General features: G+C 34.9%; 1 protein-coding gene across 3 annotated transcripts in view; it reads right to left on the bottom strand.

Moving 5' to 3' along the window:
* Positions 1–21,243, bottom strand: part of LOC126884532 (zinc finger protein OZF-like) — a 91,742-nt gene that overhangs the window by 38,088 nt on the left and 32,411 nt on the right. For all 3 annotated transcript variants that reach the window (XM_050650487.1, XM_050650485.1, XM_050650486.1), the window contains exon 4: positions 10,456–10,652. In XM_050650487.1, coding sequence (XP_050506444.1) covers positions 10,456–10,652 — 197 coding nt within the window. The remainder of the gene's footprint in view (positions 1–10,455; positions 10,653–21,243) is intronic.

Raw genomic sequence — 21,243 nt, 5'->3', positions numbered from 1 at the left:
AACAAAAGGAAGCAACTTTATTTTGAGCATAACTTGCTTAAATTTGATGCTAGAAACTTTTTATAAAAAAGAAATAAAGCTTTTTTTAAACACTTTAAAAAAGTTATAATAGGTTTTCCCCAAAAAGTGCTTTATTTTTTGGATATTTCACGTTGAAATAGCCTATTTGAAATTTGGCGAATATGAACCTATTTTTCATTGGCTATAACTCTGGTTCTACGAGGTCCAGAGACCTGAAGCGTACACCATTTTTTTTTAATTTTTGACAGGCTATATTTTTGCTAAGAACGTTTTTTTCGACAAAACACTTACTTTTTGAGTTATTTGCGAAAAACCGTCTAAAAACGTGGTCATTTTGTTGAAAAATGAACATATTCACTCGCAAATAACTCGAAAAGTGTTGACTTGGCGAAAAAAATCTATAGAACAAAAGTTACTTAAAATTAGTCAGTTTATCTATTTCCGGACTTATTTCTGACATATATTTTCACCCCCCAAAAGGGGGTGAAAGTCACCCCCAGGGCAGAAGCACACATCGGCACAACATCACTTTTTTTCTTTGACATGTTAGCTATGCGTATGCCAAATTTCATCTCAATCCAAGCGGTTCTTTAAAATTTACAGCAAAAACCGTGAAAGAATGTACTATATGTAAAAGAAGTGTTAAAACAAAGATTTTGAAGTTCTAAAATGATTTTTGAACATTTTTCCTCCAAAATTTGTTTTGGACAACACGTTTTAGCAAAATCTACAATTGGAGCCGTCACCAATAACTGCCTGATGGAACAATGAAATTATAAACTGACTTTATCAAAGAAATATATCACTTGATGACAATATTTGAAAGTTGAATTAAAAGACATTTTAATTTAAAAAGACACCAGACATTTAAATTTTTAGGAAATTGTACATAAAAATTTATTAGTTTACCTGAAAAATATTCTATTAAGCGATATTATTTTATTAAAACGTATTCCTATAAACGAATAAAATTAAGGAGTAAATGAAAACAGTTGAACGAGTTTCGGAACCTCAAATTTATATTCCAATAATCGGTATTTTAATAAGCGGATTCGACTGTATATAAATAGAGCTATCGAATAAACCCTAATTAGAGTAGTTTGTGCAATAAAAATAAGATGGTTTGAGATTTAAGCCATTTTAAATAGAATAATATATACACAACTTGTTTATATAGTCGATTCGCTAATCTGAGACACAATTCACAACTGTCTAAACTACAATCACAATAAAGATGCACTAGAAATAAACAAGCACGATAGGAGCACTCCTCCCAAATCATGATTTGGGAGTGCTCCTCAAACATTCAACGTGTCTTGGTTTGTTTATTTCTATATAGTGCATTTTTATTGTGATTGTAATGTAGACAGTTCTGTCTCAGATTAGCGAATCGACTATAACTTTGAATGTTTAAAATGTTTATAATGTTCAAAATTTTTAACAATATAATGTTTACAAACTTTTGTATAGTATTTACATTGTCAGTTGAAACACCCAAACAAACTTGTTGACGGCAAATATTACGGGAATATATCATATTACGAAACGTGGGCGCATAATTTATTTTTATATTCAAGTACGTATATGTAGATTGTAGATTAATAAGGAAAATAATAATGACAATTTTTGTGTACGTAAATTAATGGTCGTAAAAAATAAATACATATTTGGGTATAACAGCACTGGCATGAGTCAAGACTACTCAAACACCGTTTCTATCTGTACATGACATGTAATGTACACCCGCCGGCGATAACGAATGTCCAAGTAGCATGTAAAATATTGGTGATTTTAGATAACAAATTAATGTCCAATAATTATTATTTGATGTTGAGGATTGTTCAACTAGATTTGAAAAATAGAGGAGTGTTATTTATAATTAAATTTGATTACCGGTAAATGTAGTATTGAACTGCCCTTATAAATCGCGTCGGAGTGAAATGTTTCAACTTTCAACTGACAGTATAAAAACTATAACGTATTCCAGAAATAGATACGACTTCCCAAATAGTAGTAACTCGCACAGAATATCCCTTCTATCTTATGATCCCACTGCCTCTCTTCCCACTATAGTGCCAGTATAAATATTCTTAGATATTTGGTGGCAGATGCCCGTGTGTTACCGATCATAAGGATACATGCTTACAATGTGGTGAGCTGGGAGCTGCCTTCCGAATCAAAATCTGACCCCATAATCTTTAGTGTGCTGAAAACTTCTTCTTCTTGCAGTACCGTCTCCTATCGGAGGTTGGCTACCATCACAGCAATCTTAACTTTGTTGGCTGCAGCTCTGAACAACCCGTATTGAACTGCACCCATACCACTCCCTTAAATTTCGCAACCAGAAAATCCTCCTACATTTCTCTTTCCCGACATTTTTCCTTGGATTGTGAGTCTTAGCAGAGAGTACTTTTCTCCTCTCATTATGTGGCCTAGATATTCCAGTTTTTTCGTTTGTATGGTTTTTATCACTTCGCGTTCCTTCCCCATCCTCAGCAAAACATCTTGATTTGTTACTCTTTCTGTCCATGGTATTCTCCACATTCTCCTGTAGCACCACATCTCGAATGATTCAATGTTTTTGATGTTTATCTTTTTCAGTGTCCAAGCTTCCATGCCGTACAGCAGAACGGAGAAAACATAGCACCTTAACATTCTCGTTCTTAAGTTTATATTTATGTCCCGGTTGCATAGGAACTTTTTCATTTTGACAAACGATTGTCTCGCTATCTCTATTCGCCTCTTGATTTCTCTTGTCTTGTCATTAGTATCAGTGAACCAAACCCCTAAATATTTGTAGGACGTAACTCTTTCAACTGATTATTTATGGTTAAATTCACATTGGTGTATAGCTTATTTGTTACAATCATGAATTTAGTCTTTTTGATGTTCAGTTTTAGACCATACTTATTGGTATGAGTGTTTATGTTTTCCATCAAATACTGTAAATTTGCTAGGATATCTGTTACTATTAACGTGTCATCAGCGTATCGTATATTGTTAATTAACACTCCGTTAATGTTCATACCAATATTTTGCTCTAGGAGCGCTTCCTGACATATTGTTTCGCTATATACAGGGTGTTTCATTGGGAAACGGAAATACTTTAACGGTGAATAGAGGTCACCGAGCCGGTTCTAGATATACTACATTTTTTGCCCTGTCGACGTTTATAACCTAGTTACAGGGTGTTTTATCGATTTTGCCCATTTCTTTCCTAAGCCATAACTTTAGAACCACCCTGTAGATTTTTTGATATTTGGTACACATATGTCTCATTCAAAACCCAAACGACCGACATACTAACCATAAGAAAAATCCAGGTCCGGATTAACAAAAAATTATAAAGTAATTGTGACCTTAAAACAACACCCTGTATATTCAAATTTTGAAAATCTGTTTGCATATTTGAAAAGAGCACAAAAAAGTAAGTTTAATGGTTCGCTTCAATTTTTCGGCCAGACAATTTTATGACTTTAATTTTGACATTATATTGAATTTTTTAAAAACTCTTGACATTAAAAAGCAGGTATTATTAACTTTTAGTTACAAATTATTAAAGTTAATGAATACTCATTTTAAAAATAATCAATAAATATTTACCACATTGGAACGACCCAATTACTAATGACAAGAAAAATCCAGGTCCGGATTAACAAAAAAATATAAAGTAATTGTGACCTTGAACCAACACCCTGTATATTGAAATTTTGAAAATTTGTCAGCGCATTTTAAAAGAGCATACAAAACTGTGATTAAAGGTTCATTTTAATTTTTTTGGCCGTTGATTTAATTACATCAATTTTGAAAGTGTGTTGAAGTTTTAAAGAACTCTGATATTAAAAACCAGGTATGTATTATTAACTTTTAATAATTTGATGTTAATGAATCAATACTTATTTTAAAAATACTTAATACTTATTGACTACGCTGGCTTCATGGATTCTCTGGATTTGTATCTGTATGCACATCATTAAAAATTAGAATTGGAAGAATTGGGATATTTTAATGAATTAGTAAAGAATTAAAAAACAGCTATATTTAATCAAAAAAAAATTCGTTTAAACAATTCAACAATTTAACATAAATTAAAAATATTTGAACTATAACAGTGAACTATAAGTATAACAGACAAAATGTCCGCCATTTTGTTCGATGCATTCTCGTGCTCGTTTTAAAAGATTTCGAATCGATTTTCTAATTACATTGGGATTGTTCTTCATTTTTCTGGCAGCTTCTTGTGACCTTGACAGAATTAATCAATATGATTTCAAAATTGCCGTAATTAAATTATCTGCGCAAAAATTTGACATGCACCTTTTAACGCAGTTTCTTATGCTCTTTTAAAATACGCAAACAAATTTTCAAAATTTCAATATACAGGGTGTTGTTTCAAGGTCACAATTACTTTATATTTTTTTGTTAATTCGGACCTGGATTTTTCTTTCATTAGTAATTGGGTCGTTCCAATATGGCAAATAAGTATTGATTATTTTTAAAATTAGTCTTTATTCATTAAATTTAATAATTTAGAACTAAAAGTTAATAATATCTGCTTTTTAATGTCGAGAGTTCTTAAAAAATTCAATATAATTTCAAAATTAAGGTCAGAAAATGGTCTGGCCGAAAAATTGAAGCGAACCATTAAACTTACTTTTTTTGTGCTCTTTTTAAATAAGCAAACATACATATTTTCAAAATTTGAATATACAGGGTGTTTTTTTAAGGTCACAATTACTTTATAATTTTTTGTTAATCCGGACCTGGATTTTTCTTATGGTTAGTATGTCGGTCGTTTGGGTTCTGAATGAGACATATGTGTACCAAATATCAAAAAATATACGGGGTGGTTCTAAAGTTATGGCTTGGGAAAGAAATGGGCAAAATCGATAAAAAACCCTGTAACTCGGTTATAAAAGTCGGTAGGGCAACAAATGTAGTATATCTAGAACCGGCTCGGTGACCTCTATTCACCATTAAAGTATTTCCGTTTCCCAATGAAACACCCTGTATATTGAATAGTAGTGGAGAAAGTACACAACCCTGACGCACACCTCGACGAATCTAAATTTCTTCGGTTAACTCATTATCAACCTTGATTTTTGCTGTTTGTCCCCAGTACAACCTGGATATGATGTTAATGTCGCGACTGTCGATGTTTTTGCTTCTTAGGATTTCATACAGCTTTTGGTGTCTAACTTTATCGAAGGCCTTCTCAAAATCTATGAAACCTACGTAGAGGTCTTGGTTTACATCCAAACATCTTCCCGTGTTCCCAGTCCACTTCTGAATCCAAACTGTGTGGCGCTTATGTCCTCTTCTAATTTATTAAATATTCTTTTGTGAATTATTTAAAAAAATACTTTTAGTGTGTGGCTCATCAATGATATAGTTCTGTGGTCTGAACACTCTCTGGCGTTATTCGTCTTCGGGATTGTGACAAAAGTAGAGGAGAGCCATTTCTTTGGTATGATGCCTGTTCTATAAATTGTGTTAAAGAGGTTCACCATTATTTCAAGTGTGTCGTCTTCTATAACTTTCAACAATTCTACAGGAATTTCATCTGGTCCTGCAGCTTTGTCCCCTTTAGTGTTCCTTATAGCATATTCTATCTCGCTTTTTAGGATTTCAGGCCTTGTTGTGTCGTCTGTAGGTCCTGCAAAAAGTTCTTCAATGTATTCTGTCCATCTTGCCAGTTTTTCATTTAAATCTGTAATTATTGTACCTTTTTGTCTTTTACGATGGATGCTTGTTTCACTTTTTTACCTGTTATGTCCTTGATCTTTTTATGCATGTTAAAGCTATCGTACTTTCTTTCATATTCTTCTATTTCCTTGCAGTTTCCAGAACCCACTTCTCTTTGGCTTCTCTAATTTTTCTCTTAATCTCACGGTTCACTTCTTTGAAGATGGAGGTCCCGGTCGCTGTTTAGCGCCAATGTGAAATTCATGTTGTGATACGTTTTTTTAAATGCAAAATGGATTTCACCTATTGACATTCATCGCCAGTTAATCGAAGTTTATGGATAAAAGTACATAATATGTTCAACATGTTCGCAAATGGTGTAGAGAATTCAGTGAAGGCCGAACGGAAATTCACGATTAAGATCGAAGCGGAAGACCTTCAGATTCATCGTAAATTTCCACTCGGCCTTCAATGAATTCTTTACATCACTTGCGAACATAATAATAATAATAATTTATTCATCAATAATAAGTACAAACTTTTTTAATATTTACCTATATAAAGTGAATAAAATAACCCGAAGGTTTCCGAGAGGTGTGGATAGGTAGGTACACCTGTTTGGGTAAATAGGATATATAATAATAAATAATAATAAATAATAACATACCAACGTAAATAACATAAATAATAAAAATATACAGTAAATAGATACGTTTTTTTTAAACTGTAAATACTCAGTTATGTTTTGATAAATATGATACGTAGAATAAATAATAATTTAATGAAAACAATACAATAAATACTTAGTCTAACAATAAAGTACGAACAATTAAATTTTTTTTAAAGAAACAATTATGTATGGCTCAATTATGTAGTTAGTAATATTTTTGAAGAATGTTGTAGATAGGTACGCATGTTTCATTAAATCTGATAAACAAAATAAATCAGTTTAAAACAATATAAAATTTGAAATATAAGCGAAAGCGAATAATCTAACTACATATTAAAATTTTATAAAAGGTGGTAGTGACTCTGGAGTTTCATTTATTTTTTTTTTGTTTTTAAGATATGTAAATTTAAGCTACAATAATAATGCCACAAACAATTCTTGTTTGTTCCATCAAAAATGATTTTAATTTCTTTTTAAAAAGAAGAACATTCTCAGAATTTTTGATATCACTGGGGATATGATTGTATATTTTCGGGGCTAGAAATAAAAAACTTCTTTGACAGAAGGACTTTTTCATTTTCGGGACCATATAGAGGTGTTTGATGTTGATTATAGTTTCTTTCGAGTATTCGTTACAAATCGTTACTTTTGTATAAAGTAATCATTTACTTACAGTATTCGTTACTTTCATTACTATGATTACTTTTGTTACTTTTGTATTTGAATACCGGTAATCATATCGAGAATCGTATTTCTCAGTAGGTAGGTATTTTGTATAAAGTAATCATTTACAGTATTCGTTACTTTGATTACTATGATTATTTTTGTATTTGAGTTCCGGTAATCATATCTAGAATCGTATTTCTCAGTAAGTAGCTATTTTGTATAGGTATTCCGATATAACAACGACCTTCACCGATCTGTTAAAGGGATAAAAATGATTTAATTACTATGATTACTTTCTTTTGTATTTGAGTACCGGTAATCATATCGAGAATCGTATTTCTCAGTAGGTAGGTATTTTGTATAGGTATTCCGATATAACAACGACCTTCACCGATCTGTTTAAGGGATAAAAATGATTTGATTACTATGATTACTTTTGTTACTTTTGTATTTGAGTACCGGTAATCATATCGAGAATCGTATTTCTCAGTAGGTAGGTTTGTATAGGTATAACGATATAACAACGACCTTCACCAACCTGTTTAAGGGATAAAAATGATTTGATTACTATCATTACTTTTGTTACTTTTGTATTTGAGTACCGGTAATCATATCAAGAATCGTATTTCTCAGTAGGTAGGTATTTTGTAAAGGTATTCCGATATAACGACCTTCACGAAGTACGAAGTAATCAGAGTACTCAAAGTAATCAAACTAGATACAATAGTCGTTGCTAGCTCTGATACGATTGGTACGAAGTAACGAAGTAATCAGAGTAATCAATGTAACGATTTGCCTCTCTGTATAGTAATCGTTACTTTAGGTATTCGTAAGTTACGAGTACTTTGTAACGAATAGTTACTTTTTCAACATCACTAGTTTCTAGTATCATGTTCATGTGATGGTAGATTGTTGTCTGTTTTCATGGTGTGATATTTTGAAGACACACAAAGAAAGTATAACTGTTTTAAGTCCAATATATTACTCTCCCTATATAATCTATCTGTAGAGTAAGTGTATGCTTTAGACATAATAATTTTCAAAATTCTTCTTTGTATGATTTCTAGTGAGAGAATGTGTATTTTCAGGGCGCTTCCCCAAGCCAGTATACCATAACGGAGATAACTTTCTACTAGTCTGTAATATAGTGTGCGAAGGTATATATTAGGTATGTATTTTTGAGATGTTTAAATTTATATACTGTAAGATAAACTGTACCTTTTTAATGATATATTTAATGTGAGAGTCACATTTTAGATGTGTGTATAAAAACACCTAGATATTTAACATTTGTTACAGGTTTAATATAAAATTTTTGTTTATTAAGTGATATTTGAAGGGGTTTGAAAAGATCAGTGGTCAAGTTAGAGTTAAATATTGGGAGATAAACAGTTTTCTTAAAATTAATTGTTAGTATTTTGTAGTCAAGAATATGCCCCATACATAAAAAAGGAGATAAACAAACATGTGAAAATTCTAGGGGCATAGCACTCCTAGAGACAGGGTATAAGATAATAGCACAATGCATACGTGCCAGGCAGGCTTTCGATCCAACCGTTCGGTAACAGACCAGATTTTCACGCTAAAAGAATGACAAGCAAATTGTTATGAGTACAAAACGACCCTGTATGTGCTGTTCGTAGATTTCAAACAGGCATATGATCGTATAAATAGAAAAGAAATGTACCGTGCTCTGAAACAATTACAAATCCCCAAAAAATTGATTAGCTTGATTGAAATGACGTTGGCAAAAACGAAAAGCGAAGTAGTGTGGAAAGACATCTCAGAGGACTTCGAAATCAAACAAGGACTCAGGCAGGGTGACCCGATGTCAACCACGTTGTCCAATCTTGTTCTTGAAGTAATAATGAGGAATTGCAGCATAAAAATGGAGGAAACCATATTTAAAAATGAACATCAATGTATTGCTTTTGCGGACGATCTAACAATATTAGCAAATTCAAAGAAATAATTAAAAAGAATTGTGAAATAGATAGAAAAAGAAGCAAATAGGTTTGGTCTAAAGATAAATGAAAAGAAAACTAAATACATGATAATGGGTGATACACAGCCAGACAATGAAGAGTTTATAAAAATACAAGGGGAGAAAGATTACATATACAGTTTTGACAGAGTGGAAGAGTTTACTTACCTTGGTGTGAAAGTAAAGGAAAATGGACATGAAGATAAAGAAATAGAATCCAGAATTACAAAAGGCAACCAGAAATACGGAATGCTGTGATCCTTAATGAAGTCTAAGTTTGTTTCAAGAAAAACAAAAGAAAGAATTTACAAGACAGTGATTAGAGCTACGGTTGTATATGGAGCTGAATTATGGGTTTTAAGAAAGGCAGATGAAGAAAGATTAGAAAGATGGGAGAGGAAAATTCTCCGATCAATTTACGGAGGCATAAATACACAAATGGGATGGAGAAGAAGGACAAATAAAGAGTTGGAAAGGCTGTATACGGAACCAAAAATCACAGCAATAATAAAGTCGCATAGAATAAGATGGCTGGGACATGTGCAAAGATTGGAAAACCATAGAATGACCAGGATGATATTGAACAGGAAACCAGTAGGGAAAAAAGGAAAGGAAGACCCCGTAAAAGATGGTTTGACAGCGTCCAAGCAGATTTACGAGAATTAAAAATTGATAACTGGAGAAACAAGGTATTAGACAGAAGAGAATGGAGAGGAGTGGTAAGAAGAGCGCAAGAGAAATTGTAACAGAAGAATGTGCCATGAATTGTAAAATGAGAGCTATATTAATGTATATATTTATATGATGTATTTTTTAATAGACAAATTAATATTGTATATTGTAGATATGTATAGTAAAAAAAAATGTAATTGTGTTTTTCACGCCCAAGGCCTACATGGCCTGCTGAGCAAAATAAATATAATATTTTGTAGTCAAAATGTTGAACAGATATGCACTTTTACCTATAAACTTCAAATAACTGGCGATGAAAGTCAATAGGTGTAATCCATTTTGCATTTAAAAACGTATCACAGCATGAATTTCACATTGGCGCTAACAGCGACCGGGACCTCCATCTTCGAAGGCTACTAGGCCGACACTAAGCAATGCAACGAGGCGAAACTGGTGGGGTAAGAGAAAGAGGGAGAGTTGATGTGTAAGGCAGTGTTGCCAGATTTCTCCCAGCACTCCGCACTCTTTCTGAGCGGCATAGATAGAGAACCTTTGTTTACGAATGACCATCGTATATTCCAGGAAATAAAAGTTTGTTTTAATAACAACAACTGCAGAGTTTCTTGTTGAGACAAATCATAAATGTTATTTAAATACATTTATGATTTATAAAATGGTTGAATTGCCAATCAGTGTCATTTAAATGTATTTCCACAACCTACTCTAATCTGATTTTTCTCGGTAGTTCGGTACTTACATGGCACTTAAAATTTTTAAAGACTTCTTTAGAACTGGTATGATCTATGTCCTGGCTCTTTTGATTGTCAATAAATGTATGTTCTATGATATGTTTATTCAGTTCATTTGAATCGTCATATATCTTGTCACACATATTACAAAAGTATCTATGTTGGATAGTGTGAATTTTTAGGTGCTCGGATAAAGACCATTCATCTGTAATCATAAACATAAAGTAAATATGTAATTTATAATAAGTCATAATAGAATAAGGGCAAAATCTGTAAACTATTATGTAGAAGAGACCTAAGAAATGATTTAAGGATAAGGTTGTTGCGTTGCTATGTTTTTACAATTTTGCTCTACGGATCTGAGGCCTGGACATTGAAGCAATTAGGGATTAAGAAATTGGAAGCTTTTGAGCGTTGGTGTTATAGAATATTGTTACGAATATCATTGGTAGACAAAATTACCAATATTGAAGTCCTTGATAGGGGTAATAAGAGGGAAAAAATTATACAGACAATTAAGAGGTGGAAGCTTGAATATTTTGGTCATATAGTAACAGGTCCTCGTTATAGTCTGCTGCGTTTGATTATAGAGGGCAAAATAAAAGGTAAAAGAGATGTTGGAAGAAAACGAACCTCCTGGTTACGAAATCTAAGGGAATAATTTAATCTGAGCTCTAACCAACGATTTAGAGCTGCTGTAAGTAAAATAAGAATTGTCATGTTGATATCCAACCTTCAATAGAAGATGGAACCTTAAGAAGAAAATAGTCATAATGATATTTCAAATAAGTTTGAATATTAAGCTGCAATAACCCTACTGTACCTACCATGACGTAGTGATGGGGCTTAAGCCATGCACACAAAACCTAACAAAACTAATCGGCCAAGTAGACTAAAGAATAGCTCAACACCGGGACTTCTTCTTCTTCTTCTTAGTCTTCTATCGTCCACGTTTGGACATAGGCCTCTCCCAACTCCTTCCATCGGTCTCTATACTGAGTAACATATTTCCAATTTGTTCCGACTACTCTTTTAATATCATCAAGCCACCTCATCTGTGGTCTTCATCTTGGTCGTTTACTTTGGTCTTTTTGTCTAGCAGTGTGGCCTGCGAAGCTCCATTTAGGTTTGGCAAGTCTTGTTGTTATGTCCTCAACTTTTGTTTTTGATCTTATCCAGTCGTTCCTCTTTTTATATGACAGACGTATACCTATCATTGCTCTTTCCATTGCTCTTTCTGTTGTGGTTAGTTTAATCATATTTGCCTTGGTTAGGGTCCACGTTTAACATCCATATGTCATGAAAAAAAGGATGCACTGGTTGAACACTTTGCTCCTCAAGAATTAGGGTATTTTGCGGTTCTTAAGTATCCAACTGAGTTTTCCAAATCCTGCCCATGCTAGTCTTGTTCTCCTAGTAATTTCCGCACTTTGGTTCTCTTTGTCAAGTTTGAAGATTTGGCCTAGGTAGATATATTCCTGGACTTTTTCTATCTCACTGCCATTTATAGTTATACGTCTGGGGCCATCGGTATTTGTCATTATTTTTGTGTTTCTCATGTTTACTTTTCGGCCGACGCGCGACGTATTGGGAACTGCCTGCGAGTTCCTCCATCATAATTTGCAGTTTAGTATAGTATAGTTGATCCAAAAGATGGCATAACCCAGACATCCAAAGTGAAAGTTATCCTTCAACACCAAATTGTTCTATATGGTCCACACAATGTCCAGAAAAAAGTCACACCATTTTGAGCGTCGGGTTGGGGGGGGGGAGAGGGGGGAGAAATCGGTAAATTCGTAGTTTTTTACGTTTTTCGTCAATATTTCTAAAACTACGCGGTTTAGCATGAACAACCCTCTATACAAAATTGTTCTACATTAAATTTGAAAAAAAAGGCCCTATGCATAATCTATGTAAAATGAATGGTTCCAAAGTTACGGAGGTAGTATAGTATAGCTGGTCCAAAAAAAGGCCTAACCCAAACATCCAAAGTAAAAGTTTTCCTCAAACACCAAATTGTTCTGTATGGTCCACATATTGTTCAGTAAAAAGTTACACCATTTTGAGCGTCCGGTTCGAGAGGGAGATGGGGGAGAAGTCGGTAAATTAGTAGTTTTTTTAAGTTTATCGTCAATATTTCTAAAACTATGCTTTAGCCTAAACAATGTTAAATACAAAAATGTTCTACATGCAATTTAAAACAAAAAATGTTCTATACATAATTGTTATAAAATCAACGGTTCCAGAGTTACGGAGGGTGAAAAGTCGAGGTTTTCGATACTTTTTATATTTGTTGGGCAATATTTATGATATAACTATACCAAAAGCCCAGACATCCAAAGTGAAAGTTATCCTCCAACACCAAATTATTCTATATGGTCCACATAATGTTCAGAAAAAAGTCACACCATTTTGAGCGTCGGGTTTGGGGGGGGGGGGGAGAGTGTAGAAATCGTTAAATATAAACACTATCGAAAACCTCCATTTTCACCCTCCGTAACTCTGGAACCGTTGATTTTATAACAATTATGTATAGAATCTTTTTTGTTTTAAATTTTATGTAGAACATTTTTCTATAGAACATTCTTTACGCTAATGCATAGTTTTAGAAATATTGACGAAAAACCTAAAAAAAACTACTAATTTACCGACTTCTCCCCCATCTCCCCCCCAAACCGGACGCTCAAAATGGTGTAACTTTTTACTGAACAATATGTGGACCATATAGAACAATTTGGTGTTGAATGAAAACTTTTACTTTGGATGTCTGGGTTAGGCCTTTTTTGGACCAATTATACTATACTACCTCTGTAACTTTGGAACCGTTCATTTTAGAAGGGTTATGCATAGGGCCTTTTTTATTTCAAATTTAATGTAGAACAATTTTGTATAGAGGGTTGTTCATGCTAAATCGCATAGTTTTAGAAATATTGACGAAAAACCTAAAAAACTACAAATTTACAGATTTCTCCCCCCTCTCCCCCCAAACCCGACGCTCAAAATGGTGTGACTTTTTTCTGAACATTATGTGGACCATATAGAACAATTTGGTGTTGGAGGATAACTTTCACTTTGGATGTCTGTGTTTGGGTCTAACTATACCATACTAGTTCCTCGAATGAGCTCGCTATAATCACAATGTCGTCAGCGAATCTGAGGTGGTTTAGCTTCTTGCTATTAACATTAATGCCATAGGTTGACCAATTTGTCGTTTTGAAGACGTCTTCTAGGGCTAGGTTGAAAAGCTTTGGCAATATTACGTCTCCTTGTCTCACGCCTCACTTAATGGGGATGGGATCTGTATTTTCGTCTCGTTGTACTATCATAGTTGCATTTTCTGAGCGGCCGTGGAGTAACGGCATATTCGCTGGCCTCATACGCCAGTGCACGTGGGTTCGAGCCCTGCCAAAGACAGACCATTTTCATTTCCAATAATGACACGAGCCGTCTCACCGTGCCTCGGAGAGCACGTTAAGCCGTCGGTCCCCCTCGGCTAGTGTACATCGGCACTAGTTACTTCAAACAGGGTTAAAGATGTAAATGGCGCCGGAACTGTCCGAAAGGATCTCCCCGGCAAAAATGCCATATGATATTGTTATTATTAGTTGCATTTTCATATATATTATGTATTAGTTGTCTATATCTCGAATCTACTCTACAATTATTGATTGTTCTATGGCCCACATCTCGATACTATCAAACGCCTTTTCATATTCTACGAAGGCAAGAAATACGGGTAGTTGGTATTCATTTGCCTTCTCTATCAATGTTCTCATTGTCAGCAGATGGTCTGATGTACTATTATCCTTTGCGGAAGCCAACTTTTCCACCGGTTGGTAATTGTCCATTTTGTAGGTCAACCGGTTGTTAACAATTCTCATAAATAGTTTGTATACTTGACTGAGCAAAGATATAGGTCTATAATTCTGTAGATCACATTTGTCCCTTTTTTTGTGTAAGAGTATTACTAGACTTTCGTTCCAGTCTTTAGGACTTTAGTTATGGAGACATTTTTTATTAAATAGCTCCGTTAGTATAGGGATTGTTACTGTTTTACTTGTTTTCAAGAGCTCGGCAATTATACCGTCGTGTCCTGGAGCTTTATTATTTTTTAGGTCTTTTAAAGCTCTTTCTATTTCGAATCCCTTTATATTTTGTAGTACTTCTGATCCCACGTTTTTTATTTTTCTTTTGAAGTTCTCCTTTGTTGATTCATTAGGCTGGCTTTGCGAGCTATACAACGTTTTGTAGAAGTCTTCGACTATTTTTGATATTTTATATTTTGTCCTTCTCTTAGGTCTTAGAGAAAGAGAAAGAGAAAGAGAGAGAGAGAGAGAGAGAGAGAGAGAGAGAGAGAGAGAGAGAGAGAGAGAGAAATTTATTGTTTCTAAAATGAGTTACCTTTATAAAACACAACATGACACAGTACAAACAAAGTACAAGATACATTAAAATACTAATTATAAAATTTCCATAATAAAAAAATCATTAATTAGCGCATTGGAGTTCAAATATCTAGGCATCACACTATCTAGCTATGTAAAACTCGAAACAGAAGTGGAAGATCAAGTGAATAAAGCAAACAGAGCCGCTGGTTGCCTAAATGACACAATATGAAGAAATAAAAATATCGGAAAAGAAATGAAAGGCAGAATTAAAACAGTTATCAGACCAATAATGGCATGGGGGGCAGAAACACAACCTGATACAGAGAGGACAAAAAGATTGTTCGAAACAACGGAGATGAAAACCCTTCGAAAAATCGATGGTAAGACACTATGAAATAGAGCTAGAAGTACAGATATACAACGGATATGCAAGGTGGAGAACATCAATAACTGGGTAAGAAACAGAAGAGTACAATGGAATGACCACATAAGCCAAATGATAACAAATAGAGTAGTAAGGTCGGCGAGAGACGGTTCCCCAATAGGAAGACGGTAAGTAAGACCACGAAAACGATGGAACGACAACTTACTGGAGGCACAGAAATAGAGTAATGTCTATGTTATAGTCAAAGCCCGAATTTCAGTCACTCCTAGGTTTGACTAGCCAATCCTCAGGTCTGACTGACGGTCTTAGTCAAAGCCCGAAATAAATTATAGTTTCGGCCTTTGACTAGTCAAACCTTTTTTTTTTTTTTTTTTTTTTTTTTTTTTTTTGGAATGAGGTGGAAAGATTCGTAAATCGACTAGGGAAGGTGTCCCTAGTACTGTTGGATTCAACCAAACCAGAGACATACGCCGACGGCACGGTGTCAAAACTAAGTGACAGAGGGCCCCCTTCGGACATCCCTGCCAGGTCACCTACCAACTAAAACCACCCCCTCTTCGACCCGAGGTATCCCTGGATGAGTTCATTAGCGAACGAAACATGGGGATACCCCGCGCAGACCGGATTAAAGGTGCCCTTAGAGCTATTTATTATATCTACAACACTTACCTAATAGCGGTGAGTGTGTAGGGAAAAGATCTAGTTCCCAAGCGAAGGAACTTGGAAACATTGAGAAAAAAAAAAAGAGAAGATAACTCGATACATTTTTATACAATAAAGAAGAAAGAAAGAAATAAAGTTTTTATTTTTTTTTTTATTTTTTTTTTTTTACAGTTGACCCCTATGAAGGAGGTAGACTCCCTCACCCAGCTTGTTCTAATCTTTCCATTATAGACTTTCTTTTCATGATGCTTGTTATATGGTCGATTATACACTCGAAATTCTCTTTGCTGGTCATTGCAATCTGCATGATGTTGTTGGGCGAGATAGCACCAAACCTATTCTGCAGCCTTTGTTGTTCTACGACGAAAACATTGCACCGGAAAATGCAATGTTCCGCATCGTCCCTCTCGTGACACGTGGTGCATATATCATCGTTGGTTTTTTTGATGCCATATGTGTAAGACCTAAAAGATCCATGACCCGTCAGGAACTGAGTAAAGTAGTAATTTACCCGTTTAAATTTACAGTTGTACCAAGCTACAACATCGGGGATCAGTGTTTTGGTCCAGCGAGCCTTCGTGGTCTGTACCTCCCATTCCCTTTGCCATTCCATTAGCATGTTTACTCGTATGGTCCTTCTCACCTGTTGTAAGTGGCCATCGTGTGCTTCATACAGCATTTGTCTCTCTTTGGCTAACAGGTGAATAGGAAGAGTGCCCGCTATCACCTGTAAGGCCAACGTAGAAGTGGTTCGGTACGCGCTCACCACTTTTAAAAGAGGCTTCCTTTGGGTCCTTGTTATGATATCTTTGTACTTCTGGTATTTTAGTACGCTGATCCAGACGGGGGTTCCATATAGAAGGGTCGACTGCACCACTTGGAGGTACAAACTTCTCTTGTTGCTGCTGGGCCCTCCAATGTTAGGTATTATTCTCTGGATAGCTGCCGTCCGTTCGTCTGCCGTCTTAACCACTCTTAATAAGTGTTTCGTGTATCTTAGGCCTCTGTCCAGGTCAATACCCAAATACCTCGCACAGTTCGTCGGCTCTAGTTGGCTACTACCTATTTGGAAGGTCAAGTCCGGCCCATTTCTTGGAGCTTTAAGGATGACCACTTCTGTCTTGTGACCTGCAAGTTCAAGATCATTATTTTCCATCCACCTGTTCACTTTCTCGCAGCATTCGTTTACGATTTCCACAAGGTCCCAGTACATGTCGTTGGTGACCAATATAGCAAGGTCGTCCGCATAGGCTACTGCCATGTTGTTTCTACCGTAATCGATATTTAAAACTCCATTGTACCGGGTGGTCCAATAAGCCGATCTCTCGGCTGTATATCAGAAACTATGCATGTTATAACTTTAGGAGAAAAAAATCCTTAGTAAAAGTGGCCAAGAGAAATCGCTGGAAATAACTTTCAAGTTTCTGGGTTAACCGCTAGGGGGCGTGACCTGTGAAGAAAAATTTGAAAACCAGTTTTTTGTGAAATATGCCCTATTATACCAAGTGTTAAATAAGGAGACTAGAAAGAGGCCTAAATTCTGTACAAATTTGTTCAAGTACTTTTTTTTTATTTTTTCAAATAAAGGGTGGGGGAGAGTGGGTAAGTATTTGTGGATAAATACCTATAACTTTGGTATGGATCAACCGATTTTAACGAAATTAGTGTCATTAGAAAGAGCGTGGATGAATTAATTTATATTTACTATAAAATAATTGCATTTAGTTTTAATTGTCATAGGTAGAGGGTACTTTCGAATAGAAAAAATTAAAATTTGTTTTTCTTTAAAATGTTTAACGGAAACACCTATTTATTGTAAATTATAATGGAACTGGATTAAATTCGTAACAAAATGGCGCAAACCGCATGTTGATAGCTTTTGTCAAACTCGAGATATGAATAAAAACGCATAAACATAAGTAAGTATAGTATTGACTCACCCTGTATTATAAATTAAATTAAAAAATAAGTCAGTAGGTACTTTCAAATTTTTTTATAGCAGAAGAATCTTAATGTTGATAAATATTTTGACCATTGTTATTTCATACAATTAAAAATAGTTTTTTCGAAACTAAGTAGGCTATGACAATGAATTTGACGGGAAGTTCATATTGTTTATTTATTGACAGCAGTCAAAACATTGTTAAGAAGTGTTATATTATAATTCGAATTGAAGATTGCACTTTTTTCAATAGATATTAACATTGGTAATATTAGTAATTAATTATCAGTACTAATAATGCGTGATGAGTATATCAAATGCAGAATTGTATGATATGATTGCAGTTTATTTCGAATGTAACCAAAATGCCGCTATTGCCTCACGTATATATTCTGTAAGATATCCTGACAGGAGACATTATGGCAAACAAGTATTTGAAAGAAAGGCAAGAAGATTAAGAGAAACTGGTAGTTTTCATCGTCCTTGTTTTAAACGACGTAGTAGAGGTATGGCCGAAGATAATTCAATCAATGTTCTTGCTTTAATTCAACAGAATCCACATATAAGTAGTCGGCAAATCTCTACAGAATTAAACATACCCAAAACTACTGTTCTAAGGATTTTAAAACATGACAGGTTGGTTTTTCATATTATAAAGTGAACGTTTAGGTTAGAAACTTGGAATTCCCTTTAAACTTTAGATTCAACTGTTATTTTAATATTCCGATAAAAACGTCAACACGGCGCTTTTATCATTTTATTATCCGTTTCTTAATAATATTTATGTACGATTTATATTGTGAAACAATTGTAGATTTTTCAAGATTTTTTGAGTTTTAGTAAATATAGTGGTTTCTTTTTCACCAATATTTATTGTTCTGTTTTTTAGACTGCATCCTTATCATGTAGTTCCCCACCAAGCTTTACATGAGAGAGATTTTGATGCAAGGCTGGACTACTGCAATTGGATGTTAGGTCTGCTAGAAGAACAACCGCATATCATGTCAAAGATTTTGTGGACAGACGAGGCTACGTTTAATAGTGCGGGTGGTGTTAATCTGCATAATATGCATTATTGGGCTGAAGAAAATCCGCACTGGATACAGGAGGTGCAGCTTCAAGGTAGATGGAGTCTTAATGTTTGGTGTGGTATAGTTGATGGAAGATGGTAGGTCCATATTTCTTTGATAGAACTTTAAATGGAGAAACATATTTGGATTTTCTGGAAAATCAGTTGCCTGTTTTATTGGAAGATATTTCCTTACAAACAAGAAGAGATATGATATTACAACATGACGGGTGTCCTGCGCACTTTTCTAGGCGAGTTCGAGATTATTTGTATGCAAATTATCCAAATAAATGGATTGAAAGGGGAAGTATATTTTCATGGCCAGCTAGATCTCCAGACTTAACATGTCTGGACTTTTATCTGTGGGGAAGATTGAAGGACATAGTGTACCAAACTCGACTAACCACGCGAGACGACATGAAACAGCGCATTATAAACGCAATAAATAGTAAATCAACGGCTGATATTGAAGCAGCTGTTATGTCTACGAGCGGAAGATTACATCTTTGTGTGGATAACGATGGAAAACAATTTGAACATTTAATTGGACATTAGGTTTTAATAATCGAGATATTTGCATGATCTTTCTTTCACATATTTAATTTTAAGTTATAATAAAGGGTGAGTCAATACTATACTTACTTATGTTTATGCGTTTTTATTCATATCTCGAGTTCGACAAAAGCTATCAACATGCGGTTTGCGCCATTTTGTTACGAATTTAATCCAGTTCCATTATAATTTACAATAAATAGATGTTTCCATTAAACATTTTGAAGAAAAACAAATTTTAATTTTTTCTATTCGAAAGTACCCTCTACCGTGACAATTAAAACTAAATGCAATTGTTTTATAGTAGATGTAAATTAAATCATCCACACTCTTTCTAATGACACTAATTTCGTTAAAATCGGTTGATCCAAACCAAAGTTATAGGTATTTATCCACAAATACTTACCCACTCTCCCCCACCCTTTATTTGAAAAAATAAAAAAAAGTACTTGAACAACTTTGTGCAGAATTTAGGCCTCTTTCTAGTTTACTTATTTAACACTTTGTATAATTGGGCATATTTCACAAAAAACTGGTTTTCAAATTTTTCTTCACAGGTTACGCCCCCTAGTGGTTAACCCAGAAACTTGAAAGTTATTTCCAGCGATTTCTCTTGGCCACTTTTACTAAGGATTTTTTTCTCCTAAAGTTATAACATGAATAGTTTCTGATATATAGCCGAGAGATCGGCTTATTGGACCACCCGGTACAAGACATTCCACAACGTTGGACCTAGTACAGAGCCTTGCGGTACGCCGGCTGTTAGTTTCATCTCAACATTTTTGGCCACTGATACATGTCTCTCGCTTAAATATCTTTTTATAATATTGATCAGGTATCCCGAGACATTAGCGGTTTCTAATTTAGTAATAATATGGGCCCAGTTGGCCGAGTTAAAGGCGTTCTTTACGTCAAACATTACTAAAACGGCCCATCTTTTTCTGGTGTTCTTCACAATGTCTGTAATATGCTTGACCGCATCTATAGCAGATTTTCCTTTCCTGAAACCGTACTGTCTGGTTGAGATGATGTCTTTTTCTCTCAGCTCTCTTTCAAGACGGTTTTTAACAATATTCTCATACAGCTTTCCTAGGCAGTCGAGTAGGCATATCGGTCTATAGGCGGTGGCTTCTTCCGGGTCTTTGCCGGGTTTGAGTATTAGAGTTAGTCTCGCGAGCTTGAGCTGGTTAGGAAACTCTTGTTTTGTCAGCAGCTGGTTCAATATGGCTCTGATAGCGTCTGGCTGTGTTTTAACTATTAGTTTTATCACCTCTGGTGGCACACGATCGGGTCCTGGGGATTTACCTACTTTAATGGACTCTGCTGTTTTGACGAGTTCCGCATTACTTATTTTCTCCGGACAGATATGTGGATTGTACGTATGTTCAATGCCGGGCTTGTTGGGAAAGAGAGTGTTAGCTATTTCTATTCTTTTCTCATCGCACAGATTGTATGGGACCTCGAACTTCAGCGTTTTGGTGGCTATTCTATAGGCATCGCCCCATACGTCATTTTCCAGTGCCTCGCACAAGTCTTGCCAACATGTGCGCTTTGCGCTCTTTATAAGTTTGTTTAGTTCTTTCTTGACGGATTTATATTCGTCTTTTGTCTGCTGGGTCCTGTGTCTCTGGGCGATTCGTCTGAATCTAAGGCATTCTGTCCGTTTCGACTGAATTTCGTCATTCCACCAGTAGGGTACGGTGTATGAGGCGGTTTTGCTCCTACTACTTAATTTGTATGCCCTAGTAATGCAATTCCTGAAGGTGGGAAAGTCAGTGGCTTCTTCCCGTAGATTAC

This window comes from Diabrotica virgifera, chromosome 5 (assembly GCF_917563875.1).
Source record: "Diabrotica virgifera virgifera chromosome 5, PGI_DIABVI_V3a".
Taxonomy (NCBI): domain Eukaryota; kingdom Metazoa; phylum Arthropoda; class Insecta; order Coleoptera; family Chrysomelidae; genus Diabrotica; species Diabrotica virgifera.
Note: the sequence above shows the minus strand (reverse complement) of the source record. Positions and strands in the feature narration are given on the sequence as shown.